This window comes from Zymoseptoria tritici, chromosome 5, assembly GCF_000219625.1.
Source record: "Zymoseptoria tritici IPO323 chromosome 5, whole genome shotgun sequence".
NCBI classification, from domain to species: Eukaryota; Fungi; Ascomycota; class Dothideomycetes; order Mycosphaerellales; family Mycosphaerellaceae; genus Zymoseptoria; species Zymoseptoria tritici.
Window position 1 is genome coordinate 1,949,991 of NC_018214.1, and position 27,635 is coordinate 1,977,625.

Consider the following 27,635-nt stretch of genomic DNA (forward strand, 5'->3'; position numbering starts at 1 on the left):
CGCCCAACAAAGGCGGTGGGAGGCAAAGGCAAGATGCGGAAGGTTGATCTCAAAAAGTCGAGCTCGAGGACAAGGGAAGATCCACAATTCCGTCACAGCGAGCTCTGATTGGCTGCGCTGACTTATTGCACATATCGATACCTTAGAACTCCAACAATGGCCGAGCGACCTACTTGTACATGTACACATATCTGTACGGCTAGATAGACTGCTGTGTATGCTTGAGATAATGTGCATGCACAGTGCCGGTCATTGTAAAAGTACCGTGGCAGTACACTGCAGATACCGGTACATGTAACTTAGCAGAACGCATCCATGTTCATGTCCAATGTAGTTGTGTAAAGAGGCTCGTTACCATTTTAGACAGCTACGTAAAAAGTGCTCTTCTCGAAGCACCGTTTGACACCGTGACGACCCGTATGCTGATCATACATCAATCTTCGCTTTTGACTTTTGCGCTTCTGGGTCATTGCTATGCGAACTATCCGCGCACGGAAATCGATCCGTGCTGCACACTCATTGCATCGTTTCGCCCCGTATGTCTCGCCTCTCTGCACGCCAACGCCGGTAGAATGAAGGAAAAGGAACATGGCACGCTTAGCGGGTGGACATGGCCTGGGATAAATGTTAGCAGTGATTCAAATTGGTCGAACAGCATGGCAGCTCACCTTTGTGACGACACGCTTGAGTGCGAGCTCCTTCTTCTTGAGGTCGTCGCTGGTGGAGTCCTCAATCTCGAGCTGGGCCATCGCATCAGAGAGGGCGCTCTCAATCTTCTCCTTCTGGCCACGCTTGAGCTTCATGCTCATCGTGGGGTCGGAGACAATGTCCTCAACTCTGCTGATGTAGCTCTCGAGCTGCTGGCGGGACTCAAACTTCTTGGTGAAAGCCTCATCGCTGGTCTTGAACTGCTCGGCGTCGTTGATCATCTTCTCAATCTCGGCGCTGTTGAGCTTGCCGACGGAGTTGGAGATGGTGATGTTGGCGCTGCGGCCGGAGGTCTTCTCGGTGGCGGTGACCTTCAGGATACCGTTGACATCGACCTCGAACACACACTCGAGGACGGCGTCTCCAGCCTTCATCGGTGGGATTGGCGAAAGAGTGAACTCTCCGAGGGAGGTGTTGTCCTCGCAGTTCACACGCTCACCCTGGTAGACAGGGAACTGGACGGTCTGTTGGTTATCGGAAACGGTCGTGAACGTGCGCTTCTTGATGTTGGGAACGGAGGTACCACGGGGCACTGGAAGAAATATTAGCGTCGCTGCAAAGCCTTTTCGGACCGGATTTTGATGCAAGTAGAACATGCGAATGTTGTACATGCGCGCAATCGCTCCGAATTGACCATAATGACTCACCAACTGGGGCGAAGATGTTCTGGGATCCTGTTAGCATAATTCGAAAAAGAAATGAGTCGGAGAAAAAACTTACGCCCTCCATGGCGACACCGAGAGAAAGCGGGACCACATCGAGAAGCAGGAGATCTGCTGTGTCGGCACTCGTCGCCTTGCCGGAGAGAATACCAGCCTGGACGGCGGCACCGTAGGCAACAGCCTCGTCGGGGTTGATGCTCTTCTCAAGCTTCTTGCCGTTGAAGAAGTCGCTGAGAAGCTTCTGTATCCGGGGAATACGGGTGGAGCCACCAACAAGCACGATCTCGTCAACCTTGCTCTTCTCGATCTGAGCATCCTTCAGGACCTGCTCAACAGGCTGGATAGTGCCGTTAAAAGCCTTGCCGTTGATGTCCTCGAAACGAGCACGGGTGATGTTGGCGTTGAAGTCCTCGCCGTCGAAGAGGGAGTCGATCTCGACGGTGGTCTGGGTTCCATTGGACAGGGTACGCTTCGCACGCTCGCAAGCGGTTCGGAGACGGCGGAGGGCGCGCGGGTCGCTGGAGAGGTCTGCAAAATGTTAGTGTGAGCCTGAGCACATTGTTTCACGGAGTGGCTGCACTCTACCTTTCTTAGTTTTTTTGGTGAATTCCTTTTTGAAGTGCTCGAGGAGGTTGGTATCGAAGTCCTGACCACCCAAGTGAGTGTCACCAGCGGTAGCCTTGACGGTGAAGACACCACCCTGGATGTGGAGAAGCGACACATCGAAAGTGCCACCACCAAGATCGTAGATCAGGACGTTGCGCTCCTTGTCAGACTTTCCGGATCCGAGACCGTAGGCGATAGCGGCAGCGGTAGGCTCGTTGATGATACGGAGAACGTTGAGGCCAGAGATGGCACCGGCGTCCTTGGTAGCTTGCCTCTGGTTGTCGTTGAAGTATGCGGGAACGGTGATGACGGCCTTGGAAACCTTCTTGCCGAGCTTGACCTCAGCGATTTCCTTCATCTGTGGGAAGTCAGTATGCGCCTAGGCTCAATGGCATGTCTCGACCAATGCGCACCTTTCCGAGGACCATGGCGGAGATCTCCTGAGCGGAGAAGGTCTTGGTCTCGCCGAGGTACTCGACCTGGACCTTTGGCTGGCCCTCACCATCGTCAATGACCTTGAATGGCCACGACTCGATATCCTTCTTGACGGTGGGGTCGTCGAACCTCCGGCCGATAAGACGCCTGTCCAAGTATTAGAACCAATTGTATTCCCAATTTCCACTCTCTTCCTCAACTCACTTGACATCGAAGACGGTGTTGATTGGGTTCATCGCAGCCTGATTCTTCGCGGCTTCACCGATCAGACGCTCCTCCGCGGTGAAAGAGACGAAAGATGGTGTGGTGAAGCTTCCTTGCTCGTTGGCGACTGTGGATCGATCTGTTAGACGGAGTTCCATGCGCCAATCCTCTCCCGCAAATCACATACTGATCTCAACGCCAGCGCCCTCATAGTTGGCCACACATGAGTAGGTGGTTCCTTGGATGAATGTCAGCGGATTGTCCTGACTTGTGGTTCTGATTGTTGCGCATGGCCGTACCGAGATCGATGCCAATGGCACCATCGTAAACTTCGTCCGCCATGTTGAGTGATGTGTGAGTGGGTGGGGGTAGGTGGTGGAGGAAGAGGGTAGAGGACGAGGGCGGCGCGAAAAGTTCGATGGATTTTGCTCTCTGCAATAATTTAGCGGACGTGCGAGCGGGTCATCCCGGCCCCGCTTGTGATTCCCACCGGAGCGGTCGCCCATTGACAGGACCCTGAGAATTTGACTAAGAATTTCATGGGAGAGCAATATCCATCTTTCTACATGCCCATGACGAACTCTGATCGTGAGAGACCTGTTTCCTCAAGCCAAAGAGAAGACGACAATCGCACGTTCAAGACTGGCTGATTACCAGCTGAATACATGCGCTCTGTGATCTACTGTCGTCGAAGAGTCAACGTGGACAACGACAGTCTCATCCGCCTGGATTACCCGTATTCGTCGCAGGAGCGACCCGTGTTCCTGCCGTCTATCGCAGACGTACTGCTAAGTAACACGCACGAGTTCTATCAAATGACATGTACGTGCACCGCTGACTGACATGTACGTGATCTGCCAAGTTACACGTACGGACACTACAAGTTACACGTACGGATACGGCTAAGTTACACGGACGGGTACTGCTAAGTTAGATGTACGTGGACTGCTAATAAGGTACAGTTACGTGAACTGCTCCGTTGTCGATACTTGTACGGCTACTCTGTGCGTCCTCGTAGTAACAGTGTCCTGCTGACTTATCTGTTCCGTGACAATGAGGCCTGGTAAGGTACCTCGCAGATGCCTTGCCAGCGTACCTGCGCATCTTATGAAGGTGGTCCCGTGAAGCAGCCCACTTCCATTACTGCTTAAGTACCCACGTTCTTCTAGCCCGGACCATAGCCTCACCACCGAGATCACACCATCCATCCTCCTTCCCTCTACATCATAATCCTCCCCCGACTCCCAAAAGCCAGAGCAATCCATCCTCCCATCAAACACATCCCTCCCAACGGCGTGACCGGACCAAGAGACTTGAACGTCTGTCCATCCAGAACGAGAAGATAGATCGAGCCAGAAAACATCGTAATCCCGGCTGTGAACAAGCTCTTGGCCCAGACGTTCTTTGGAGCAGCGTGTTCGGCTACGAGTAGGGCGATGGAGTGGACGAGCTGGGAGGGGAAGTCAGCTTACGTTCATTGCAGACCTTTCGGCAGGGAGCCTTGAGGTCATATAGACACGACCGATCCAATGGAGATGTCGTGGATGTTTATCGTACCTGGTAATGCGCCGCCGTCTGAAATGAAGCGATCTTCGCCGGCTCCAGGCCGCGATTCTTCAAGCCATGAGCTCCGAAAGCTCCGATGCCGACTGATGAGGCAGCGGACAGGGCGCCGACGAGCCAGAATGGTGAGTTCATCGTATCTTGTTGATGTCCGCTTGCGAATAGTCTCTCGTGGTTCTCACGTATCAAGACGATCTGAATGTGATGAGTTTTGACGAGATTCCTCCAGAGTTTGGTGTACTGGTAATGTGAGGTGAGCCGGTACGAGCTATACGAACCGCAGGTCTTCAGTCCAGAAAGGTCGACGGCCATTTCTCGGAATCATCAACGACAGCACAACGAGCGGCACATTAGACAAGGGCGTTGCACGGCGGAATCTGATACGCAGAATGGTGTACTGAACGAAGGTTTGGCATTGGTTCAACAGCTAGTAATGTTTGCGAAGGACATGCTTTTCGATTCGTGACAGGTAGCCACCGCGCTTGCTTGGTATCGTAGATGCAAACCACCTCCCCGGCAGAATGCAAATGCATCGAAACTCTCATGAACAGCAGCTTTCATGACCGACGAGACGTCTCGTCCCTGTCGCACGTGACTTTAATGATATGTCGCCTTTCACTCCCAAACGCTGCATCAGAACACCTCGCGGGCCGTGGCTGTCGTTGGTCTGTTGCGAGCTCGCTCAGAAGTCCCAGTCCTCGTCGACTGACTCTATAGCCCAATTGAACTTGGCCCTGTCGTGTACAAGTCAGCTGAGGTCCAGGCAATGAGGATCCGATGCAGAGTAAGACCTGCTGGCGTTCCCGTGGAAAAGCGCGGGTCACTGCAGGTCTTACACACTGTAGTACTCACCTAAGTGTCTTGGAGAAGAAGCGCTCGATGGGCACGTCGAACTTCTTGCTGAAGACAACTGTGAGGCGAGGGTCGATGTAGTTCTGGGGTCTCTGTTAGCAAAAGTCTTCTCCTGCAACAAGACAAACACGATACTCACGATCTTCGACGTCCCCAGCGCGACCTCCTTGTTGTTGTCACGATCTTCCGCCTGCAATCTCATCGTCGCGATGCGAGCGTCAAGCTTCTCGAGATCTTTCTCGTACTTGTCCACGGTAGCACTCTTGCCCTCAGCCTCGACTTTGCCCTTCTTGAGCTCCTGCTTGAGCTTGCTCTCAAGTTCTTCAACAACGACCATACGTTGCTCGAGCTCCTTGGCCTTCAGCGGCTTCTCGCCCTCAGCCTCGAGCTTCTCGTTCTCCTTGTCGAACTTCTTCTGCACCTTTGTTCGCAGCTCCTCCACCAGGGCCTCGTGGTGCTTCACCTGCCAGTCCTTGTCAAGACCTTCGGGAAGCGCAAAGTAAGCCTCGCCCTTCTTCTTCTTCATCTTCGGGTCGAGATCGATCATCATGTGCTTGATGCGGTACTGCTGGTAGCGCAGGCCATTGATCTTGTCCTCCATCTTCTCCATCTGGCCCTCGTGACCGGCAGCCACAGTGCGCTTGTGGTTACAGAGGATGGCCACCATTCGATTGGCGTCGTTGTACGCTTTGACCTTGTCCATAATGTTTCCTTCAGCTTTCAGCTCACGCAGGAGCGTGGCCATCGTGTACGAAGCGTTGTAAGTTCGGAAGACCTTGGCGGTCAAGCCAGGCATATAATTGGACAGATGCTTGTTGAGTGACGATGTAGTGAGCCGGTCGAAGATCTCGTCACCTTCTTTCTTTGGACTCCGCTTGAAGATCTTGAGGTTCTTGAAGACTTGCGGGTCGACCTCGACTTCGTTGTAGAAGCGGATGGAATCCTTTCCGAGGAAGTCGAAGATGACCTTGTTGGGCGGGCTGAGTGAGATGTTCTCAAACTTCAGCGAGCAGCAACCGACTGTGTCGGCTTCATCGTCGCTCTTCTCATTGCCGGCACGAAGGGCGAATCTGTCGATGAGGTAGACAGCGGTGGCGCGTTGCCGTTCAGCCATGACCTCTGACTTCAACTCCTTTTCGTAATCCTTGCGGATCTTGTCGATATGCTTCTTCAGCTCGCGAGCCTTCTCGAATTTCTTGAAATCGCTCATGCCCTTAATGTCGGAATTGGCAGCCAACATAACGTATTTGTACGCATTGTTGATGTTCTCCTGCCACATAGCCAACCACGTACCCTCGCCATCGTGCTTGACCTCTTTCCACTTGTGACCTTCCGGCGGCTTAGGTACCATCGCATCTTTGCCGATGTTGATGGTAACCTGCTCTGGCAGAACACGCTTCTTCCACTTGCCAGTCTTGGGGTGTTCACCACGGCCGCGGAAGAGACCAGGCGGCTCAACGCGGAAGTTGCCCACCTTCTGTTTACGACCATCCCACAAGCAGTACTGGTAGGGCGCTTCGATCGCGTCCTTCTCAGCCTTGAGTGCCTTCTTCTCGGCACCGGACAAAGCCTTCTTCGCGGTGCGTTCGGCGTCGACGTGGTTAAAGATTGGCGTGAAGTCGCACTTCTCAAACTTGGTGATCTTGACAGTATTGCCGCTCTCGTCCTTTGCTCCGCCAGTCTTGTCCAGCATTTCCTTAAAGTCGTGGAGGAAGTTCTTCTGGAATGTTGGATTCTCCGTGTTGTGTGTCGACATCAACATAGCGCCGAAAGCATATGCAATCTCCTCCGCATCCTTGTGCATGCTGACGGGCTTCCCGTCGTATAGCATTTTGACATTCTTCGGAAGAGGCGTGTACTCTGGTGGGAAGATCACGCCGTTGTGCTCGAGTGTTGTCCACTTGGTAGTGTCATCGCCATTGCCCATGTCTTCCCACCACCTGTACGGTTCCTCTTCTTCTTCGCCATCCTCCTCCTCGGCAGACTCCTCCTTCTTCACCTTGCCTTTCTTGGCAGGTGTGCTGGCCTGCTTCTTGACAGCTGCCTTCTTTGCAGGAGCCTTCTTCGCTGCAGCTTTCTTGGCCAGCGGCGCATCGTCCGAGTCGGATTCGTCCTTCACTTTCTTCGCCTTCTTTGTACCATTGGCCGGAGCTTTGGTTGCAGGGTTCTTCTTCTTCGCGAGGGGAACGTCATCTTCATCATCGCTCGAGGCCTTCTTCCGCTTCGCGTCGGCAGAACGTATCGCTTTGGCTTCCTTCTCGGCATTCTTCTCAATCGCTTCCTTCGCCTTTTCAAGTGTCTTTGCCATGGGCTGGCCTGCTCCCTTTCCACCAATTTGTGCTGCAGTCGCTTTGATCGGTTGCTTCGTCACCTTTGCTAGTGGTTCGTCGTCCGAATCGTCCGCGATTGCCTTGCTCGTTTTGCGTTTCTTGGAGATTGGTACATCGGAGTCCGAGTCGGAGGGGTCTTTGTAGCTTTTGCGGTTCGCGAGTGAGGTTTTCCGCTTGTTGCCATTGCCGTTAGTCGTAGGCTTGTCGATGTCCATACTTCCCACTGGACCGTTCGCGAGACTGGCACCAGAGTGGACCATTTTGCCAGAGGTGTTGGCCATGTCGTTGTTCGTGACAGCGGCTTTGGACTTGGCTGGAGGATGGTCAGTCATGGTGGTAGACATGGTTGTTGGTTGATGAAGGATGAATAGTTGTGATCGCTAAGGAAGGGCAAAGGCAGACAGGCATGACATGTGCAATACAGTGACATGTGCTTGTGAAGGATAGCTGTCCGTGCAAATTCGTCCATGTCCCTCCTTGACAGGTGAAAGTGATGCGCGCGGAGGGATAGACTCACCCACGAGCGGCCGATCGTCTTCTGAGTCGGACATGTTGTAGATTCGCGATCAAAGGAGTGTTTGAGAGTGTATGGAGCGTGTCCGGAACCCAGGCAAGATATCGTGGTCGAGTCCAGTTCGACGCGTCTTCTGAATGGAAGTGACGATGTAGGCGTGTTCGACGCGGAGTGCGATCACTTTTTGAACTTCTTGATGGCCGTGAGTGATGGATGAAAGATCACACAGGAAGAAAAGAGCACACAGTGACCGGCCGGTGAAGCTCGTGGAAGGAAACAATAAGAAGCAATGGAGCCCCATCGGATTGCTCCCATGGTTCACTTTTAGCATATGCCTGAGGCAGATACTCTCTGGAGCAAACTGAAACGCACGGACTTTCTCGGAAGGAGCCGCCGAGGAGCGACTTCATCGTGTCGAGCTCTGTCGGCTGTGTGTTGAGCGCGAATAGTTCGTAGACCATCACCACCACCACGATCTTCCGCCATGTTCCGCGTCGCCACTCCCGCCTTGCGTGCAGGCGCTTCATCGCTGCGGTATGCCAGACAACAGCCCTTCTCTCCGATCGCATCTCAAAGGAGGAGCACGAGAGTACGATCCATGAAGAAGACACACTTGCTGACACAGCCATTGCACCTTCAGACCGGCAGTCGTCGCATCGCCCGCTCTCCAAAGTGCCAACTATGCCACCCTTCGCGAAATTGAGGGCCGCCTCAAGTCGATCAAGAACATCGAGAAGATCACCAAGACGATGAAAATTGTCGCCTCCACCAAACTCACCAAGGCTCAGCGTGCCATGGAGTCATCTCGCGCATACGGTAGCACATCGGACACTGTTTTTAAGGAGGCGGAAACCAAGGCTATTGAGGGCACGGACAAGAAGAGTCTGCTGGTTGTGTGCAGCTCCGACAAGGGCCTGTGTGGTGGTATCCACTCCGGTCTCTCTCGCGCCGCCCGCCGTATGTTCGATCAGGATGGCGTCAACTACGATCTTGTCATCATCGGCGAGAAGGCCAAGGCACAAATGAGCAGGAGCAACCCCAAGAACATGCAGCTTTCGTTCGCCGGTATTGGAAAGGATGTCCCCACCTTCAGCGATGCGTCGGCCATTGCGGACCAGATCTCGCTCCTCCCGGAAGAGTACTCCAGCATCAAGATCCTGTACAACAAGTTCGTCAACGCTCAGAGCTACGAGGCGACCGTTATCGAGGCTTTCTCCGAGGAGGCAATTCTTGAGTCACGTGAGTCAAGATTGATTGTACAACGTTCAGGATGAAACTAACGACGAATTAGCAAACTTCTCCAACTTCGAGGTCGACGATGCTGTTTTGGGCAACCTCCGCGAATACGCTCTGGCCAACTCTCTCTACTGGGCTCTCGCGGAGGGTCACGCGTGCGAAATCTCCGCCCGCCGCAACGCCATGGACAACGCCTCAAAGAACGCCGGCGACATGATCGACAAATTCCAGATTCTCTACAACCGAACTCGACAGGCCGTCATTACTGGCGAACTTGTCGAGATTATCACCGGTGCCGCCGCTTCAGAGGACTCGTAGATGTGGTAGTGGAGAATGGGAGTGTGTACGATGTACATATAGCGCAGGCAGAGTGGAAATAAGAGTTTCCTTTGTCGACTCCAATCTTCACCTACGAGCAGTGTCTACGCAGGAGTACTGATCTGCATGAATCTTAGGTTGCCCAATGGCATCCTTTTACCGAACAAGATTCCATATGTGGCTCGGTGATACACCAGCACTGCTAACACAATGCTGATCGGTTTAGACTGGAAACTGATGTTACCCTTGGCCGTTCTGTCGTATCGTGTTCGAGAACAAGAGAGCTACCGGCGTCAACGTCACCATCAACGGCATGTACCCTTTCCTGCTCTCTGCCAGGAGAGATGTCATCGTATCTGCTGGAGTGTGGCACTCGCCTCAGCTACTCATGGTCTCTGGTGTAGGGCCTCGATCAAAGCTGGAAGATTTCGACATTCCTGTGATCTCTGATCTCCCTGGAGTTGGTCAAAACATGTGGGACACCTGCGCCATCGGAGGTGTAAGCTACGAAATTGAGATGCCCGAGTTCACAGCAGCGAGCGCCATCCTGGAAGAGCAGCGAATGCACGAGGCTGTAACCTCTCTCCTCGCCAACGCCACTGGACCCCTGACGAACGAAGGCTCCAACATAGTGGGCTGGTACAAGATCCCCGAATCCGGCCTCGCCGATATGTCCGCCACAGCACGAACCGCACTACAGACGTTCCCCGAAGACTGGCCAGAAATGGAAATCAACCTCGCTACTTCGGCGACTCTGCCCGACGTGAACAGCACATCCAAGCTCGTGGGAACCATCAGCGGACTGCTCATCGCACCAATCAGTCGTGGAAACATGATGATCCGATCTGCCAGCGACCTCGATGCGCCTGTCGTCAACTCGAATTGGCTGCGAGATCCCACCGATCAGGAGGTCGCCGTCACAGCTTACAAGGTTATGAGGGAGATGTCCGCGTAAGTACCACCAGTGGATACCCAATGGGAGAAATGCCACTCGTTCTGGTACCGAAAATGCTGTGTGCATTCCATCTGCCTGGTGTCGGGTGGCATGTTGTAGGCGCAGATAGCGATCAGGTATTTGCTACCACAGTCGATCTTTGGGTCTACGTCTGTGAAGCAGCACAGATGTGGTGATGTTTGTAAGCAGCCAGGACGACGGGAATGAGCAGGCCAATGACTGCGCCGGAGATCGAGAGCTTCATTTTCGTCCTGTTCTTGATAGTACGCACGCTTCGGCATTGAAGCAGTATATATTGGGCTGTTTGAGCGTGCCGTTGTGGAGAGTGAGCAGAATAGTGTCGTAGCTGTTGAGAGGAACTGTGGTGGCGAAATCGAAGGACGTGTACTTGTATAGCCTCCTTCCAGCGCATTGAATGTGAGGCTTCCATACATCCTGATGCCTGCGATCACGAGAACACCGCGCAGGTTCTGCATCAAGTGCCCTGTGAGGCTATGTAGAAGAGATTCCCTCACTGTCCGTAGATCCGAGTACCTTGCGCCGCATGAAACTCGACCAATACCTCCCTTCTGGACAATACAGCCACACTCGGAGACAATGCTCTGATGTCTAGACTTTTGGCTGACAGAGAGCCGCCAAGCTGCCAACGAGTGAAAAGAAGCGAAGCGTGTTGTAGCCTGATGTCACCAATCAACCAATGTGCATCACGTCCTGTCTGACCGGAATCGGCGTCTCCTCAAGAAGGACCACTTCGTTTCCCTGAATCCCAGCTGCTCCGGCTCGCCAATATCAATGCCAAATCTCCTCTCCTTGCCAGCACCAACCTGGAGTGAAGGAAGGTCTTCGCTTCCTTCGCTCCCTGGCCGACTTGGAGATACGCCCCACCAGCCAAGACTGAACAGCCAGCCATCAAGCACCGAATCCAGCTCTTTCCTGCTCATCAACTCTACATTCTTCGGCAGTCGCACTTTCTGCTCATCACAGATATCCGAGCCAGCCAAGAAGCCCGTAGTGCTCGCAATCGAAGTCGGCTTCCTCGGCAGCGTCCCTCGAAGGTCGGCGAGCAAGAACGCCAGCGCTCCGAAGAATGTGATCAGAGCCAGAGTGATCTGAAGCACGAGCTTGGAGGTATAGTCGATTTTGAGGCGAGAAGTGGTCATTATCACGCTACCTTTGACGGCCATGTCTGCCTTACCACCTTGCTCGATTGGCTGTCTGCGGAACCAACCCAGGTTGCCCGCTCCCCAAGAATCCGCAAGCACTTCCTTCCAATACGTTCGCAAGCAATCTCAACAGGCTGCCTCGTTGTTCGCCACTCGAGCGATTGAGATTCCTGTTTCCTTGTCAGCCTTGCCACTGCGCATAGAATAGAAGAGTCGACCTACCTCTGATGAGATGCGTTTCTCGGTGACCCTGTCGCAGTTCTTCGGACTGCAGCATTTGTGGCCATTGACGCAGTGCGCTAAATCTTGCTAGCATAAAGCATGAATAGGTAGTCATTCATGATGTCCCTTGAGAGCAGAAGTTCTGGCGCTTGGAGACGTCTTCAAGATTAACATCGCTGTCGGGGTTTGATTCGTGAGGCACAGCGTGAGCTCCGAGTACGAGGCACAAGGCCAGGCCGATGAATTTGTAGACGACCTTCAGGGTGATTGGACGTGGTGGTATCTCCCAGAGGTGTCCCTCGAGATGTTCGTTGGAGACAGAGTAATCGGAAGACTTTTGGTTGGAGCCGGAGTTGGTCCGAGGACTCAGAACGAAAGAGTAGCACGGTGGGCTTCAATGCCACAGCATCAAGCAAGAAGTCAAGGTGCTGTGAGGGAATTGCAGCAGCGCGGCGTCCGTGGGAGATGCTGGCAGAATGGCAACTTGGGCGCTCGTGCTCCCTGAGAGGAATACCAGGACGTCCGCATCGTTGCAAAGAATCCCGATGACCTCAAGAAACTGTCGGTTATTGTGCAAGAAGGGCATCGACTGAGGTTTTGACAGTAAGCGCTTTTCTTGTGTACAAGTTATCGCGCATAATGGATACTGCATACAGGAAGCAGCGTCGAGGGAATTCAGCCAATGGGTAGGAGCGGCCTGCGATTAGACACCTTTGACTTTGCTGGAGGTCGTCGTTTTCCTGCATGATGTTCTTCCTCTGTATGAACGCATCCGACTAATCAGCTCGATCACACAAGGCGCAGGGACGCATTGCTCCTGTTCCTGGACATCAGGCCTTGAAGCTCACGCCGGATTCAGATAATGACTCCGATGTGTTCGCATGCTGCACAAGGCCGGACCTTGAATGAAGAAGGAGACAGTGGCTCTTCCATGCTTGCGATCTTGGACGGTATATGCTGCCACAGCTTCGATGTGCGCGGAAGTCATGAGCGCACACTCACATCACCGGGCGCTGTCTCGAACGTCGGCGAAGAAGCGAGGACACAGTATCTACAACGATGTCCCAAGATAAGAGGTTCACCATGATCGACTACGGCACGGAATTGGGTGTCAGAGGAGCGCTGCCATCGGTTGACATGTCCGAAGCTGCTTCGATCGGGACTACCATTCCCTTTCCGCGGTCTGATTCCTGGGCTGACCTCAAGAACCTGATCCTTTAATGACGCCTTCCCAGACTGGAGGACCGGGCTTCCGTAAAGATCATCTCGGAACGAGATGACAGCCAGGAGAAAGTGTTCTTCGCCGTGGGTGTCAACGCAAGAACTTTCGGGAGGTGCAGTGGAAAGCCGCCACCACCCAAGGCGCTTGGATCTTCGCGAGCTTCGGAGTTTGACGGCTCCGGCAGATTCGCTTGTTTTGGTGTGGAAAAAGGCCCGTAATCTCGCCGTGTCCCATGGAGACCCCGTGATTATGCTGGGCAAGGATGTCCTGCTCCGCAGCGCCGAGGCCTCCGAGAGATCGCGGGTTAATAAAAGTACTCCGTCAGGGCGACTGTGCACGTTACAATGGAATTGAAATCGAGCAGCCGCGATACGATGTCGATGTCATGATTTGAGTGGATGGATGAAGGACAGGAGATGAGTGAAGGGCAGTGTCGCATCGAGCGTGGCCGTGAGGTTGCTCGCTAGCTTGAAACCACGTGGCTTGGCGAAAACTCAAGCCATTTTAGACGAGCCCGTCCGCTCCTGAATCTCGACCAACTCCATCACCGTTCGGCACCAGACTTTGACTCCATCTCCATGATCAATTCGGTCGATACGACCGCACGTACATCGAGCCGCACCATATCAGCAGCGGATACAGGCGGGAGACGAAGGATTGATGTGATCCGACCAACAGCCCTGACTGAACGCGGGACGGCTTACGTGCGTTGGTGCCAGCATCGAAAAGGCCCGGTTCGTGCTTCGTTGCAAGTCGGCGTGCATGATACAACCTCGTCGTGAGCCCAGCAGAGCGGATCAGTGTCATCCGCTAGCGAGGTTGCGAGACCACGCCGCGTGACTGCATGAGCCGCCTTCTTACCAGGTACCTCCATCGCCTGACTGCCCTCCATGCGGTTGACCGGCTGGCCACATTTCCACCATACCAGGACCAGCCTGCATCAAGGAAACGCAATTCGATTTTCTGCAGTGGAGGTGACTGCGACATCTCACTCATCGAGAAGGATAATGCGGGGTGCGCCTGAGATCCTGGACAGTCAAAGCGCTGTACAGGAGCATGTCGTTCTGACTCTGCGTCAAGAGCTGCGCAGTACGACCGAGAATCGACCTAGAGACAAGAGGTGCCCAAGACTCCACCTCGGTCTTGTTCCAATGCTTGCGCTTCGCCGTCTAAAGCCTAGAACGGGTAAGCTCTGTTCGCACGACAGGGACCCCAGTCCTGTCACCTCGACCGGAGCGATGGGTTTGCAGGCATGAGTACAGACTCTTGTGGAGCCCCACACCTCCGCACTGACTACTTAATGCTCTCGTATCACGCGGTCTCTTCCCTTCATCCTTTTTCTTTCCCTTTCTTGTTCCATCATCATCTTCAGGTCTGTTGTTTGAGCAGAGACATTAACGATACCATGGGTTTCACGATCAAGCCGCCGCCCGGTACGCCTGGTAAGGCATGGCCTGCGATTTGCGTTGGTCTGTTCGTTGCTTTCGGAGGTGTCCTCTTTGGATACGATGTGAGGCCATTCCCGCTCACACGCACGAGAGTTGGCAGGTGCTGATAATGCAACAGACCGGCACTATCAATGGAATCCTGGCTATGCCATTCTGGCTGAAGACGTTCTCGACCGGACACGTCGACAAGAACGGAGATCCGGCCATCACGTCTTCACAGTCCTCCATGATCGTCTCCCTGCTCTCTGCTGGAACCTTCTTCGGTGCTCTGACGGCATCACCCACTGGTGACTACATCGGTCGTAAACTTGGTCTCATGGTTTCTTGCCTTGTGTTCTGCTTTGGTGTCATCCTCCAGACTGCTGCCACGGAAATTCCACTCTTCACTGCAGGTAGATTCTTTGCCGGCTACGGTGTTGGCATGATCTCTGCATTGATTCCTCTTTACCAGTCTGAGACTGCGCCAAAGTGGATCCGTGGAACGATCGTTGGCACATATCAGCTTGCGATCACTGTCGGTCTGCTATTGGCTGCGGTGGTCGATAATGCTACGAAGGATCGCCAGGACTCCGGGTCTTATCGAATTCCAATCGCCGTCCAGTTCCTGTGGGCCCTCATCCTAGCCGGCGGCATGCTCGTTCTCCCAGAGACGCCAGTAAGAAAACCGAAGGCCAGAACGCCTGCAGCTGTCCGAGATTGTCTCTCGGGCTATGCCAGCAGGTCTCAGTCTGCCCTTATACTCTGTCCGAACTATTGCTAACCCTTCTGCCCTTCTGTTTTAGCGCATGTATATCAAGCGTGGCAAGCCGGAGGCAGCAGCGAAGGCGCTCGCCAAACTTCGCAGACTCGACATTGATCACCCGGCGGTCGTGGAAGAGCTCGGTGAGATCGCCGCCAATCATGAGTACGAGATGTCGCTCGGAAAGGCAACCTACGCGGATTGCTTCCGTGGAAACATCGGTGTCCGCCTTCTCACTGGATGTCTCTTGCAGTCGTTGCAGCAGCTGACCGGGTAAGACGACCATGCCATTACAATGGTGAAAATTCGCTGACAACAGCACAGTGTGAACTTCATTTTCTACTACGGCACATCATTTTTCAAGCGAGCTGGCATCCAAAACTCCTTTGTCATCAGCATGATCACGTCCGCGGTCAACGTCTCGTCCACCTTTCCCGGGCTGTACATGGTCGAAACCTGGGGTCGTCGCCCACTCCTTCTCTTCGGGGCCGTCGGAATGGCCGTCTGCCAATTCATCGTTGCCTCAGTGGGTGTCGGAGCTGGCGTCGATAACCAGGCCGCTCAAAACGCCCTGATCGCCTTCGTGTGCATCTACATCTTCTTCTTCGCCTGCTCGTGGGGTCCTTGTGCCTGGGTCGTAAGTCTTCATCCCGCTCTTCCCAACTCGACATCCTCACATATTGACCCTCTCGCAGGTTACCGGCGAGATCTTCCCTCTCAAAGTCCGCGCGAAGTCCCTCTCCATGACCACCGCGTCCAACTGGCTCCTCAACTGGGCAATCGCCTATTCCACACCCTACATGGTCGATCCAGGTCCAGGCAACGCCAACCTCGGCGCCAAAGTCTTCTTCATCTGGGGCACCTTCTGCTTCGTGTGCATCATCTTCGTCTACTTCATGATTTACGAAACCAAGGGACTTGCACTCGAGCAGGTGGACGAGTTGTACGCCAAGGTTCCGCATGCCTGGAAGTCAGCGGGTTTCGTACCCACTGTCTCTTTCACGGAAGTCACGGAGGTTGGTGGTGACTTCCGAAAGGCGAGCCTGGCGGATATCGAGAACAATGCGATGAGGAAGAAGTCGGTGCAGCATGAGGAGCACAATGCGGATGAGAAGAGCTAGGTGACTGCATTGGATACCCGTTGCTCATTCGAGCTCTATTTGGTCGGATGTCGTAATGCCTACACGGAATCTGATTTGCCAATTGGCGGTGTGTATTGGCAAATCAAATTTGTACAATAGCGATTACAAAATTGCACATATGTGCTGACCTATTTCCGCATCCTATCTTCCGCATCCTATCTTCCGCATCCTATTTTCCTTTGAGCTCAGAGGGCGCAACGCAGTTCGAACGCCCAGGTCATTGCTCATCTCCATCAGCCTTGTTGGTCAAGCATTCGCTGTCCCGGTCTATGGCAAATGTCGGACGTAAGTTCGGCGTGAGAGGAAAGTGACGCTGACTGGCTTCGCACGTGAAAAGTACGTTCAATCAGGGACAGCGGCTGGGTGCCAGCAGGATATGTTCAGGGACAGCGGACGAACGATGCGGGCTTTAACAGTGGGTCACTCTCAATTTGCTGCTGGTGCCTTTCCCAGACCACGCTATTCGGCGCGAACACCGACCTTCGTGGCAGGCATGCGTCTTCACCTCCTCACCGTGTTCTCCATCCTCTTCCTATCCAGCTCAGATTGCCGCATCGCCTGTATCTATCAACACGCCGACGGTAAGTCTCCAAAAAGCATAAAACTCGCGACAGTCGAGACTGTGTCGCCGCATTGTCCGCGCATCGCTAACCCTCATCCTCTCGGTCTTCAGGAACCCCCAGCGTGTTACGCTGATATCGAGAGCTGGAACTTCTTTAGGCAATATAAGTGTGACGCCTACTGCCATGACCGTACCTGTGCTGGTCTTGGCTTCTTTGGGTGCGAAGATCGAAGAGCAGAAGGCCTGCAGCCGTCCGAGACTGTCTCTCGGCCATGCCAGCAGGGCTCACTCTGCCCTTATACCCTGAGCCCGAACCACTGCTGACCCTTCTGCCCTTCTGTTTCAGGGAAAAGTGCCTCGTGTGGAAAGGAAAATGTGACAATCATAACTTGAACTAATGGCGATTGGACTCCACGCTTGCAAGAATGGCCCGTGGGACGACACGGAAGAAGTGTTTGCCTGGAGAATCGAGATGATGGTAGCATGCTCTGGGGTACTCGAGTCTATCGTAGGCATGTAGGCTATCGACAGCCGTCTGCGATACAATTTCAATCTTTCTATCCCTGCACTCTGAATGTCCGGCCACTGGCGGTCTTGCGTTCCTTTTCCTCCGTTTCGGGCCTGGCTCTTCGAAGCACTGAAATGATGGTCAGCAAGAACGCATGTAAGATGAGATCTGACAAGGACAACATACCTTGGAGGAAGTCTGCTGTCCGCCGGCGCATACGACTGTGAATGTATGCCTTGCTCGCCTTGATGTGGTAGTGGAAGTAATCGCGGAAAGTCTGAATGTGGGAGATAACCTCGTATCTCCGTTGTGGCGTGAGATGGCGAGGGAAGAGAACTGCAATCTGTCAGTCATCGCTCTGTTTCAACCACCTGGACCGAACTCACCGAATGTGACATAGCCGACCTCTCCTTTCCCAGTCGCCAGGCCTTTCTGTCCCTGAAGCTCGAGCGGCGGATCGTCGCGGAACAGAACCTGCGGCGCATTCTGGATCGCTCTTCTCCGGGCGTCTACAAACTCTTGCAAAAACACTTTGCCGAAGATCCTGTCCGTCTCATCCGAGAACACAGTGCTGAAGATCACAGTGACTCTGTCGTGGGATGCTTTGATGTAGATGGCCTCCTGATCTCGGTAGTGGATCGCCCGTACATCCCCTCCTTCCCGGACACCCTGCGGTGCGGTCTCGCTGGTGTAGTGACTCGCCTGCTCTTGCAATGTTGCGTATTCGTCAAATGCTTGTTCGAAGGGTGCTGCCATTGCGTTGCGCTTGAGCAAGCTGATCCTCCTGATCAAATCGTCCTTCTCTTCCTGCGTTGGTGGGAGATTCTCAAGATCGACTTGGATGCTGAAGTCATAGCCTGATTCGGGTTGAACGATGTACGGGCCATATTCGCGCTCCAGCACTGCCTGAGCTCCGTATGTGACAAGCTCGGGAAAGCACTTTACGGCGATGGAGATGAGGATCTGGGTCTTTGCATTCGGCGTGGAGATGTGGAAGGTGACATTGTCGAAGTCGGAGACAACTTGGTCGATCGAGGAGGGAGCGGAGCTGGGTAGTTGTTAGCTGGCTGCCATTGATGCATTGTCGGGCAGACATACTCTGAGGAGAAGCGGTCCTTGAGCAGCGACTCGATCAGCACGTTTTGATAGTCAAGGAGCAGCATATTGATGTTGGAGGCTGCGTCCTGTATTCGGTCGTTCGGAAGGAGAATGCTGTGTTCGCAAGATGCCTCCCGTCTTGTGGTCGTACGTAACCAGCGGGCAAGTGAAGTGGGCTGTCGATGGTTGGCGGCGGCCCATGCTCGCGGCCCGTACCGTTGTCGATTAGGGCTGAGATCAAGGCCAAAAAAGTTCAAGCGATGGCGCATGTGGAAGTACATATTCGCGCGAATTGTCTCCCGATCATGTCGCCATTTGAAAGACTGTGATCGCATGTGCGATTGAAATTCCACGATGGTACGCTCATACCGGAAGTACGAAGCTGGTCCAGCCTTCTCCACCATTTGCACCGCAACATCGAACATTGTCTGGACTTCCGATGGATCGAGTCGCAATGCTGGAGCTGGAAAGGCCTTCGTCGGCGCGAATGAGGAAGTGCTATGCTGGGATGTGAAGAAGGGAGAACTTCTATCAAGGTGGCAGGACAAAGACAACAAGAGCGAGGCAACATGTATAACACAATGTGAAATACAACCAGATCTAGTTGCTGTAGGATATACGGACGGATCGATTCGAATATGGGATTCCCTGTCAGGACAGATTGTGGTAAGCTTTAATGGCCACAGGAGTGCTGTGACACATCTGCAATTCGATCGAGAAGGTTCAAGACTCGCCAGTGGGAGCAAGGATACGGACATCATCATCTGGAATCTGCTCTCGGAGACTGCCGAGTTCAGGTTACGAGGTCATAAAGACCAGATCACTGGCATAGCTTTCTTGTCGACTCCGCTTTCTGGTACCCTGGACTCTGAGGGAGATGCTGTGAGGGGCGAGGTGGAGGAGAAATATTTGTTGTCCACATCGAAGGACGCCCTTGTCAAGATCTGGGACTTGGCCTCACCACACTGTATCGAGACACATGTTGCGCAAACAAGCGGCGAGTGTTGGGCATTGGGAATGAGCCCAGATGGTGCTGGATGTATCACAGCTGGCAACGACGGCGAGATGAAAGTCTGGAGGCTGGACACAGTTGCATTGGCGCGGCTGAACGACAACGTTGATGGTGGCAAGAAGGAGGACGTTCTCACAAGTCAGGGCATCATACATCGGCAAGGCAAAGACCGGACGATCGGCATATCGTTTCACCCTCATCAGGACTACGTCGCGATACATGGCTCAGAAAAGGCGGCAGAGATTTGGCGGATACGGTCTGCAGATGAGCTACATCGTCACATGCAACGAAAGCGCAAGCGAAGACGTGAGAAGGCCGCAGCTGCCGGCGAGACACTGGGTCCTGAAAAGGATGAGGCGCTCGAGGCTCCGGAAGTCACAGACGTCTTCGTCCCATTCGTGATTGTGCGTACTGGTGGCAAGGCTCGCTCCTTGAGCTGGGTGACGATGGGGTCCAAAACTGCAAAGGAGATTCAAATCCTGGTCGCAACGACCAACAATCAGCTTGAGCTGTACAAAGTCGCAAATCATCGCTCACAACAAGGTTCGGCCACACGAGAGGCGCCTGACTACAGTCGATCTCTTGGAGTGGATTTGCCAGGCCATCGAACCGACATCCGCACCCTCGCGCTCTCCTCGGACGATCGAATGCTGGCCAGTGCGTCCGCAGGTGCTCTCAAAGTGTGGAATCTGCGAACGCAATCATGCTTGAGGACACTCGAATGTGGTCAGGCTCTCTGCTCTGCTTTCCTACCTGGCGACCGCATGGTGCTCCTCGGAACCAAGTCAGGAGAGCTGGAGCTATACGATATCAGCACAAGTACGCTGATCGAAAAGATTGCGGCGCACGACGGTGCAATTTGGACGCTAGCAGTACATCCTGATGGACGGTCCGTTGTCACAGGTTCTGCTGACAAGAGTGCGAAGTTTTGGCGATTCGATGTGGTGGATGAGGACATTCCCGGCACGAGGCGGACCACGCAAAGACTGAAGTTGACACAGACACGGCAGCTCAAAGTCTCCGACGATGTGCTCTCGGTCTGCTTCTCACCTGACCAAAAGTACTTGGCGCTTAGCACACTCGACAACACTGTCAAGCTGTTCTTCGTGGACACGTTGAAGCCTTATCACATCTTGTATGGCCACAAACTACCTGTGTTGAATTGCAGCATAAGTAGCGATTCGAAGCTGATCGCAACTTGCTCTGCCGACAAGAATGTCAGGATCTGGGGTCTCGACTTCGGCGACTGCCACAAAGCCTTCTTCGCTCATCAAGACAGTGTGATGCAAGTCGGCTTCATCCCGCATCCTGTGGAGGCAGACGAGAGGCATACAGTGTTCAGCGCCAGCAAAGATGGTGTGCTCAAATCGTGGGACGCCGACAAGTTTGAACAGATCCAGAAGCTTGAAGGTCATCATGGAGAGATCTGGGCGATGGCTGTCAGCCAGACCGGAGACACTGTTGTGACAGCATCACACGACAAGAGCATTCGCATTTGGTCTGTTGGCGATGACCTTGTCTTCCTCGAAGAAGAGCGAGAACGAGAGTTGGAGGAAATGTACGAATCCACACTCGCTCAGAACCTGGACCGAGACTTCAAAGACGAGGAAGAACAGAACACCGACGTGGCAGCAGCCAGCAAGCAAACGATCGGCACCCTAACACACGGTGAGAAGATCATGGAAGCGTTGGAGGCCGGTCTGACAGATCTCGAGCTCATGCGCGGCTACGAGCGAGACAAGCTACGAAATGCGAAGATGGCCGTCCCGCAGCGCAATCCGATTTTCCTCGCTCTCGGCAATATCTCCGCAGAGGAACACGTCCTGCGCATCCTTAGAAGAGTTCCCGCGCCAGCCCTCAACGACGCCTTGCTCGTCATCCCCTTCAGCACTCTGCCCACACTCTTCACCTTCCTCGGCATCTTTTTGCAGAAGCGCATGCAGCCTGAACTAGCGTGGAGAATTACATACTTCATGCTCCAAGCACACATGACCCAAATCGTGGCGTCGAAGCAGTTGAAGGGCATCTTGACAGATGTCTATGAGGCGTATGAGCAATGGCAAGAGGAAGAGCAGCGTGTTATGGGCTTCAATCTTGCGGGTCTGGAGATTATGAGTCGGGAGGCAAGGGAGATCGAGACGGATATGGGATATGTGGACGAGCCGGTGGAGGAGGATAGGGGTTTGGAGAAGGGGCGGAAGAAGAGAGCTTTCGCTAGTATGGCGTAGTGAGGTGGAGGTGGACGATGCAGCTCGTGGGCACGAAAGACAGCGAGAAGTGCTGTCTGAAAATATAGTGAGTACCATCTGGTGTCGATGAGTATCTTGAGTTGATGCACAGCAAAGTATGACTGTTTTTCGGCAGATGGCTCTGTTATGATACCGGTCACCTTGTAAGTAGTAAGTGCCAATCGCTCATTTTGCAATGCTCACTGCAAGCTGTCAGCCTTGACTTCCGCGCTGTTCTCGTTGGGCGCGTTCTTGCCGTTGGCGACTCCCGTTGTTTTGTTGATCCGCCGCGTTTGAGCTGCTGCCTTCCGCTTTCAGCTTCACTTCCTCCGTCAACTTCGCTTCATTCATCGACTTCACTTCATTTCGCCGTCACACCGCACCACACAACAAGATGTCTGACTCTAGTGGTGGGCAGGTGCGTCGTGCCGATTCAATCCACAAGATCCAGGATGACTGACCAACACTACAGGAAATCATCTCATGCGGCTGTATGCCTTGCGCACAATTCTCCTCTACGGTCGGGCAAATCAACGCTTTGCTCGGCAGAGATCATTACAAGGACATCGGTCAGGAAGCGGTCGATGAGCATCTGTTCGAAACAATGCGAGCGCTGAAGCGAGCGTGGGCTTGTCTTCAGATGCAGCGCAGCCATCAACCGAGAGGCTTTTTCCTCAAGCAAGCACTCCTCCAGAGACAAGCGCTCCTCCAAGCCCACGCTCCACCTCCTACTGCCAGACCTCGCCCGATCTCGACCAGTGCTTCCGATGCCGCAAAGTCGATGCACCCAGCACGAGCAGCGTTGTTGAAGAGACCTGTGTCGTCGAATGATCTCGACGGCTCTGACGCTGCATACACTGCAAAGAGAGCTCGTGTTGACTCTCTGATCGACGCGGGTCGAGCGCTCGCGACCTCGGGTGCTGCAAACACCGATGTGGTGAGCCGTGAGCGTCTACCAGCGCCTTCCTCAGCTCGTTCGGGGGGCTCAAAGGAACACTACCGCCCCTCTCCAATGATCGCAGAACGTTCCGTTACACTCGACTCCTATCGTCCAAACTCCGCTCTGATAGACCGCCTAGCTGGGATCGACTCGTATCGGCCGCTGCCCGCGACCTCGGGAGATCGCCCTGCTACAGTCGACTCTTATCGCCCGCCTACGCAGCGTCTAACCCGTCTCACAGGCGGCGTCGAACCCAGTCGCCCTCCTTCCGCTCCAAAGGCCCCTGCTGGCAGCGTGGGAGACATTGGCCACCCCCCTGCTCACTGGAGAGGTGGGTGGGACCGCGACAAAGACTCGATCCTCGTGAGATCGCCAGAGGCCAAAGTCGCAACTGGCTATGCGCCTCCACTGCTTCCAACACTGACCGGATGCCTGAAGCACGAAGTAAGCCTCGGTATACTTGAGACATGCATTACAGTCACTGACAATTTGCAGCTCAGTCCACCAAAGTCTCGCACGCCAGAAATCAATGCAGACGCCGTTGGGCTGCTCAGATCATCGTCGCCACTTCCTTCAGCAGAAATCGAAAGAAAGACCGTGGAAGAAGCGGCACCGGTAAAATCGGCGGACGACCGTGCCTATGGGCGTCTCGTCGCCGAGATCGCCGGACAAATGCTAAAGTCTGGGGAGAAGTCAGCGTCACAGTCGGGAAGCAATAGCGGTTGCGGCAATTGCACCGATGAAGCAGACACGAACAAAGATCGCAGTGGAGACTTGGAAGGACGCGCGAGCTTCGGAGCCTCTGCTTGCTGTGGTTCCTGCGGGGCCAAGAACCGCGAGGTCTGGAGCTTGTGTGTCTGCAACAACAGGATGTGCTGCGATTGTTGGATCAAACTTTGTGTGCTCGCTGAGCACTGGCACTGTGTCACCTGCGGCGGCGAAGCCTCCTTCATCCTCACGGAGAGCGTGGAGTTGCGGCACGATGACTTCCGGGTCTGGGACATGGAAATGCAAGATTTTGCTCTGGCAGTCCATTACTCGACGGAGATTACCCTGCAGGCAGTCATTGACCGGCTACAGGACGTTCCCTGGGCATGCGATTTGTGGAAGGGCGAGGGCTCCACGACCATGGAGGAGGCGTTCGTGGACTACGTCTGACATCTGCACGCGAGCAGATTTGTCGGAGGAGGAGCCTCTTACGCAATGCCATCACGGATCGGGTAGAATTTGCGAAAAGAGACGGGAGATGTTGAGCTACGAGTGGCCGATGTTGTGCTGCACAGCGGTCTGTTTCCGCAACAGCAGTACGTCCATAGCATGATCACATCCCGTATGTCAGCTGAACTTCAAACTGCTCAAAAGCTTTGGCGTCAGGGCAGTGGAGCCGAAGCAATCTCCCTCACGAGCACATTAAACCTTGTGTCCTTCTCTTGCACAACCTCGGGCGTGAGTAGTGGCAAATAGTCCTTCGCCGCGACCGCATGAAAAGCAAGCTGATTCTCATACATCGCTCCCCCGAACGTCGCCATGTTTTCCCGCAACTCGTCCTTCTCCTCCGCCGTGATCGGTTCATGCATGTACTCGACATGCTTCACCGCCCATGTCGGCCAAAAGAATGTCGTCGGGGAAAGCGGACAGATCAAGTCAGGGTGCTGTACTTGCAGTAACTTCGGCATCCGCACGGAATGTTCATTCCACTGCTCACTGTCGAATGTGCTGTAACTCTGATGCCAGAGCTCCATGAACTGACTGTTGGGACGAGCGATGGTGACAGCATTACAGAGTCCGTAGCGATTTCCGCCTTCGTGGCCCATGAGGACATCTCGCTGATTGGTGAGGAGGTTTGAGAAGGATCTGAGGGCGAAGACGTCCGTATCGAGGTAGATTCCGCCTTCTCGAGTGAGGATGTCGAGGCGGATGATGTCGGACTGGTGAGCGAGGCAGATGGAGGTAAAGGGGCGGCCGTCTGGACTGCGGTATTCTTCAAGGTCGATGGGGATGAGTGTGATGTGGTGTTTGATGGTTAGGTACCATTTGTTCGCTGTGTTGAGGGCTGTGGTGTGGAGTTTGATTTCGGAAGCGTTCATTCGTAGGATTACTGCTTTGATGGCGAGGAAGTCGGAGTAGGACAGTTCGACTTGTTTGGTTTCCCGCGCTAGGATGACGAAGTGGACCATGTTGGGGATTGGAGGTTTAGTACGTGGAAGTTCGTGGGCGGATTGGCAGAATATTTCTTCGGAGGTGGATATCCAGTTCCAGCGTTGAATGCGCCATTCGAGTTGTATGCCGGATTGATTCAGTCGAGTTGCGAGAAGTTTCCTGTTGGGGATGAGGTAGAGGATGGCGAAGAGGAAGACGATGATTGCGAGGTAGGTGCTTAATCTGCGAGCAGACCCGTAGCGAGGGAACAGCACCATGATGATGAAGGGCCGGCATGGAGTCCAGGCGAGATGTGGCAGGCAACGGAGGACGTTGATAAATGTATGTTTAGGCCATCCAATATCGTAGGCCGCAGCAATTCAACCGATACCCCTTTGCCCAGCTCATGGATCTCAGCCTCAGAGGCACGCGTCCTTGATTAGTTCTATCCCGAGGAGCTCGTGCTCAACTAAGGCCACTGAATTCGGCAGCCCGTGAGGCTACTAGGGTTCAAAACTAGAATGTCGTTGTGAGTCACGAAGATAACTACCTTAGAGATGCAAATGCGGTGACTTTGGGGTCGCTCCTTCCTCTGATACGCGGTGCAGGTTGTTAGCGCCGCCAGAGAAAATACGATATATATACGTTTACGTCTCGAAGGTGATAATATTCAGGGCAACCAATCAGGTCCCTTAGCGCCGGGGTAGTGAGTAGCTTCTGCAACTTCACTGGTTGAGATGTCCTCAACTAACAACCTCCAGGCTCAATCGGTAGAGCGTGTGGCTCTTATGGCTTCGGTCAACTGCAACCTCAAGGTCGTGGGTTCGAGTGAGTTTCTCTCTTGTGCCTCCAATTCCAGGTCAGTATCTGACTAAAGATTAGGCCCCACCTTCGGCTATTCCTATACAGTCCATCCCGCTGGGATGAGACACTCTCGAAGACCTTTCTTTTTCCCTTTTGCCTCGTGGTTTTGAGAATTTCCTTTTTAGGAAGTTGTGAAGTTTTTGGGAAGGAGCGGACATTTTTGGGCGGCGGTGAGGTTGCGAGCGGGCGTTAGTGCCCGACTACGAGTCGGCAACAGTACATGACTTTGTGCGAGCGGAAAATCTTGCAATATACAGATTTTGCATGGAGACTTCCTCAAGCCTATGCAAGGAGCTGAACGGACAACTATGACCAAAGACTGCTTCAATCCATTCCTTGCCAGATTGATTTTGCCATCATTTCCTGTCGTATACCGAAGAGGGAGCCTGTTTTGCGAAACGAGACGATCTCCCGTACATTACACTTTCACGCCGACCGTCTCCTAAACGACTTTGACAAGCTTGGTGTGGAGCGAACATACACAATATGAAAGAGAGCAATCTGCGTATTTAGAGGGCCTTGGATGCACAAACGATTCGAGTGGTTTCGTCAAAGATCACCTTGCTATGTTGAGCTTTCAAAGTGTGCCCTTCGCATCTTGTCAAAACATTCCCGGTTTCGACAAATCCACACAGCTCCGTCAGCCGTTACCAAGATGGCCGACGAGGTCACACTTGGTGAAGGCGACTTCACGAAATCGCAGAATTGGCCGCAGATCGTCTATGGCAATCCAGACAAGGCGAGTGACACATGCAGCGCAAGTTGTTGAGGATGAAGTGACTGACGCTCTTCTTTTGCAGTGTGACATTCTCGACGCCCAAAACCAGGTCATGGCCAAGCACATGATCGGGGAAGCTGCGAAGAACAAGGACTTCCGCGAGGAGGTGATGAAGATGTTCAAGAAGCAGCACAACCTCCTCTCCCAGGTCGCCACCGCCCTCGATATCGACGGAGCCGACATCAACGCCTCCAAGCCGACCAAGCAGACTCCAGCAGCCGACAAGGACGATGAAGTTGTCAAAGCCCTCAGCGAGGAATTGCAGGAGGAGGTGAAGGTCCTCACAATCGATTACTCCGACAGCGGCAATCGCAACAAGGTCAAGTCAAAGGAGACCAAGACTGTGAGAGATGGAACGTTGGTCCAAGATTGGGTCGCGCACATCGAGAAGAAGATGCAGAATCGATACCATGCAGAGTGGCAGACTTTGACGGTGGCCCAGAAGAAGCGCTTCTTCTTCAAGATGGTACTCATGTTGATCGCTGAGGAGAAGGAGGCGAAAGTCAGCGACAAAGCCAAGGAGACAGCAGAGGTAAGTCATTCTCCTTCGTCCATTCATCATGTATGATCGCTGACATTGTGAGGCTCAGGGCAGCAAGCGCAAAGTCACGCAGGCATCGATTGGTGGCAGCGTGCAGGGTCGCCGTGGCCGTGATTCGATGGATCTGGACACGCCGACTACTGTTCGTGGTGGCAGCATCGGGAGAGGCGGAGGCGGTACCAAGTCCTCCAAGTCACGCAACAACACACCCTCCATCGGTATTGATACTCTCTTGCCGCGTCAACTGTCCGCCGACTTTCGCGAAGCCGTCAACACCCGGATTGCCACCAAGGCTCAGGAGAGCGAGCTCAAGGTGATGAAGCGCGAGCAGAAGAGCCATGGCGATGACCAGGACGCCGCGGAGGAGAAGGAGGACGATGAGGAGGAAGAGGAGGAGGGCGAGGACGAGGTGAGGATGAGGAGGACTCAGGCCCTCCCTTTCAGAACTAGAACATCGTCTAGAGTCCGCCGTCGCTCATCGAATGTGGCGCATCGGGACAACGTTGCGGCAAATGATAAGACAGGACGAGAAACCCAACAAGGATGCATCGCTCCGTGGCATACGATCAATGTAAAGGAAAAGGGTCTCCTTCGACATCTCCCCGCCGAGTGTCGAGGACCATCAGAATGTTCTCTGCTTCCCAGT

General features: G+C 53.8%; 12 protein-coding genes across 12 annotated transcripts; 6 read left to right on the forward strand and 6 right to left on the reverse strand.

Moving 5' to 3' along the window:
- Positions 1 to 330: 330 nt before the first annotated feature.
- On the reverse strand, positions 331 to 2,992 carry MYCGRDRAFT_72449 (Hsp70 family protein; the record flags this gene model as incomplete). The annotated part of the gene is made up of 9 exons (XM_003852466.1): positions 331 to 615; positions 669 to 1,240; positions 1,356 to 1,374; positions 1,429 to 1,898; positions 1,956 to 2,334; positions 2,390 to 2,558; positions 2,616 to 2,742; positions 2,803 to 2,853; positions 2,915 to 2,992. The coding sequence occupies 9 exons, from the start codon at positions 2,955 to 2,957 to the stop codon at positions 598 to 600; spliced, it is 1,848 nt and encodes a 615-aa protein (XP_003852514.1).
- A 769-nt stretch (positions 2,993 to 3,761) lies between these two features.
- On the reverse strand, positions 3,762 to 4,313 carry MYCGRDRAFT_72452 (uncharacterized protein; the record flags this gene model as incomplete). Its single annotated transcript, XM_003852465.1, has 2 exons — positions 3,762 to 4,065; positions 4,173 to 4,313. The coding sequence occupies 2 exons, from the start codon at positions 4,311 to 4,313 to the stop codon at positions 3,835 to 3,837; spliced, it is 372 nt and encodes a 123-aa protein (XP_003852513.1).
- A 547-nt stretch (positions 4,314 to 4,860) lies between these two features.
- MYCGRDRAFT_100306 (DNA topoisomerase 1) lies at positions 4,861 to 7,641 on the reverse strand (the record flags this gene model as incomplete). The annotated part of the gene is made up of 3 exons (XM_003852464.1): positions 4,861 to 4,912; positions 5,031 to 5,113; positions 5,170 to 7,641. 3 exons carry the CDS (start codon positions 7,639 to 7,641, stop codon positions 4,861 to 4,863), a joined length of 2,607 nt encoding a protein of 868 aa, XP_003852512.1.
- A 690-nt stretch (positions 7,642 to 8,331) lies between these two features.
- MYCGRDRAFT_80934 (uncharacterized protein) lies at positions 8,332 to 9,484 on the forward strand (the record flags this gene model as incomplete). The annotated part of the gene is made up of 3 exons (XM_003852244.1): positions 8,332 to 8,408; positions 8,515 to 9,113; positions 9,166 to 9,484. The coding sequence occupies 3 exons, from the start codon at positions 8,359 to 8,361 to the stop codon at positions 9,426 to 9,428; spliced, it is 912 nt and encodes a 303-aa protein (XP_003852292.1).
- Positions 9,485 to 9,741: 257 nt separating this feature from the next.
- On the forward strand, positions 9,742 to 10,383 carry MYCGRDRAFT_93408 (uncharacterized protein; the record flags this gene model as incomplete). Its single annotated transcript, XM_003852245.1, has 1 exon — positions 9,742 to 10,383. One exon carries the CDS (start codon positions 9,742 to 9,744, stop codon positions 10,381 to 10,383), a length of 642 nt encoding a protein of 213 aa, XP_003852293.1.
- A 704-nt stretch (positions 10,384 to 11,087) lies between these two features.
- Positions 11,088 to 11,567, reverse strand: MYCGRDRAFT_93409 (uncharacterized protein; the record flags this gene model as incomplete). The annotated part of the gene is made up of 1 exon (XM_003852463.1): positions 11,088 to 11,567. The coding sequence occupies one exon, from the start codon at positions 11,565 to 11,567 to the stop codon at positions 11,088 to 11,090; it is 480 nt and encodes a 159-aa protein (XP_003852511.1).
- A 978-nt stretch (positions 11,568 to 12,545) lies between these two features.
- On the forward strand, positions 12,546 to 12,993 carry MYCGRDRAFT_104620 (uncharacterized protein; the record flags this gene model as incomplete). Its single annotated transcript, XM_003852246.1, has 1 exon — positions 12,546 to 12,993. One exon carries the CDS (start codon positions 12,631 to 12,633, stop codon positions 12,853 to 12,855), a length of 225 nt encoding a protein of 74 aa, XP_003852294.1.
- Positions 12,994 to 14,351: 1,358 nt separating this feature from the next.
- MYCGRDRAFT_72460 (uncharacterized protein) lies at positions 14,352 to 16,298 on the forward strand (the record flags this gene model as incomplete). The annotated part of the gene is made up of 5 exons (XM_003852247.1): positions 14,352 to 14,500; positions 14,557 to 15,093; positions 15,221 to 15,450; positions 15,502 to 15,814; positions 15,873 to 16,298. 5 exons carry the CDS (start codon positions 14,396 to 14,398, stop codon positions 16,296 to 16,298), a joined length of 1,611 nt encoding a protein of 536 aa, XP_003852295.1.
- A 1,140-nt stretch (positions 16,299 to 17,438) lies between these two features.
- MYCGRDRAFT_72463 (uncharacterized protein) lies at positions 17,439 to 18,603 on the reverse strand (the record flags this gene model as incomplete). The annotated part of the gene is made up of 4 exons (XM_003852462.1): positions 17,439 to 17,518; positions 17,576 to 17,725; positions 17,776 to 18,437; positions 18,488 to 18,603. The coding sequence occupies 4 exons, from the start codon at positions 18,550 to 18,552 to the stop codon at positions 17,439 to 17,441; spliced, it is 957 nt and encodes a 318-aa protein (XP_003852510.1).
- A 238-nt stretch (positions 18,604 to 18,841) lies between these two features.
- On the forward strand, positions 18,842 to 21,727 carry MYCGRDRAFT_93412 (uncharacterized protein; the record flags this gene model as incomplete). The annotated part of the gene is made up of 1 exon (XM_003852248.1): positions 18,842 to 21,727. The coding sequence occupies one exon, from the start codon at positions 18,842 to 18,844 to the stop codon at positions 21,725 to 21,727; it is 2,886 nt and encodes a 961-aa protein (XP_003852296.1).
- Positions 21,728 to 24,037: 2,310 nt separating this feature from the next.
- MYCGRDRAFT_42143 (uncharacterized protein) lies at positions 24,038 to 24,754 on the reverse strand (the record flags this gene model as incomplete). Its single annotated transcript, XM_003852461.1, has 1 exon — positions 24,038 to 24,754. The coding sequence occupies one exon, from the start codon at positions 24,752 to 24,754 to the stop codon at positions 24,038 to 24,040; it is 717 nt and encodes a 238-aa protein (XP_003852509.1).
- A 1,571-nt stretch (positions 24,755 to 26,325) lies between these two features.
- Positions 26,326 to 27,505, forward strand: MYCGRDRAFT_93414 (uncharacterized protein; the record flags this gene model as incomplete). The annotated part of the gene is made up of 4 exons (XM_003852249.1): positions 26,326 to 26,388; positions 26,471 to 26,980; positions 27,039 to 27,398; positions 27,452 to 27,505. 4 exons carry the CDS (start codon positions 26,326 to 26,328, stop codon positions 27,503 to 27,505), a joined length of 987 nt encoding a protein of 328 aa, XP_003852297.1.
- Between the last annotated feature and the right edge of the window lie 130 nt (positions 27,506 to 27,635).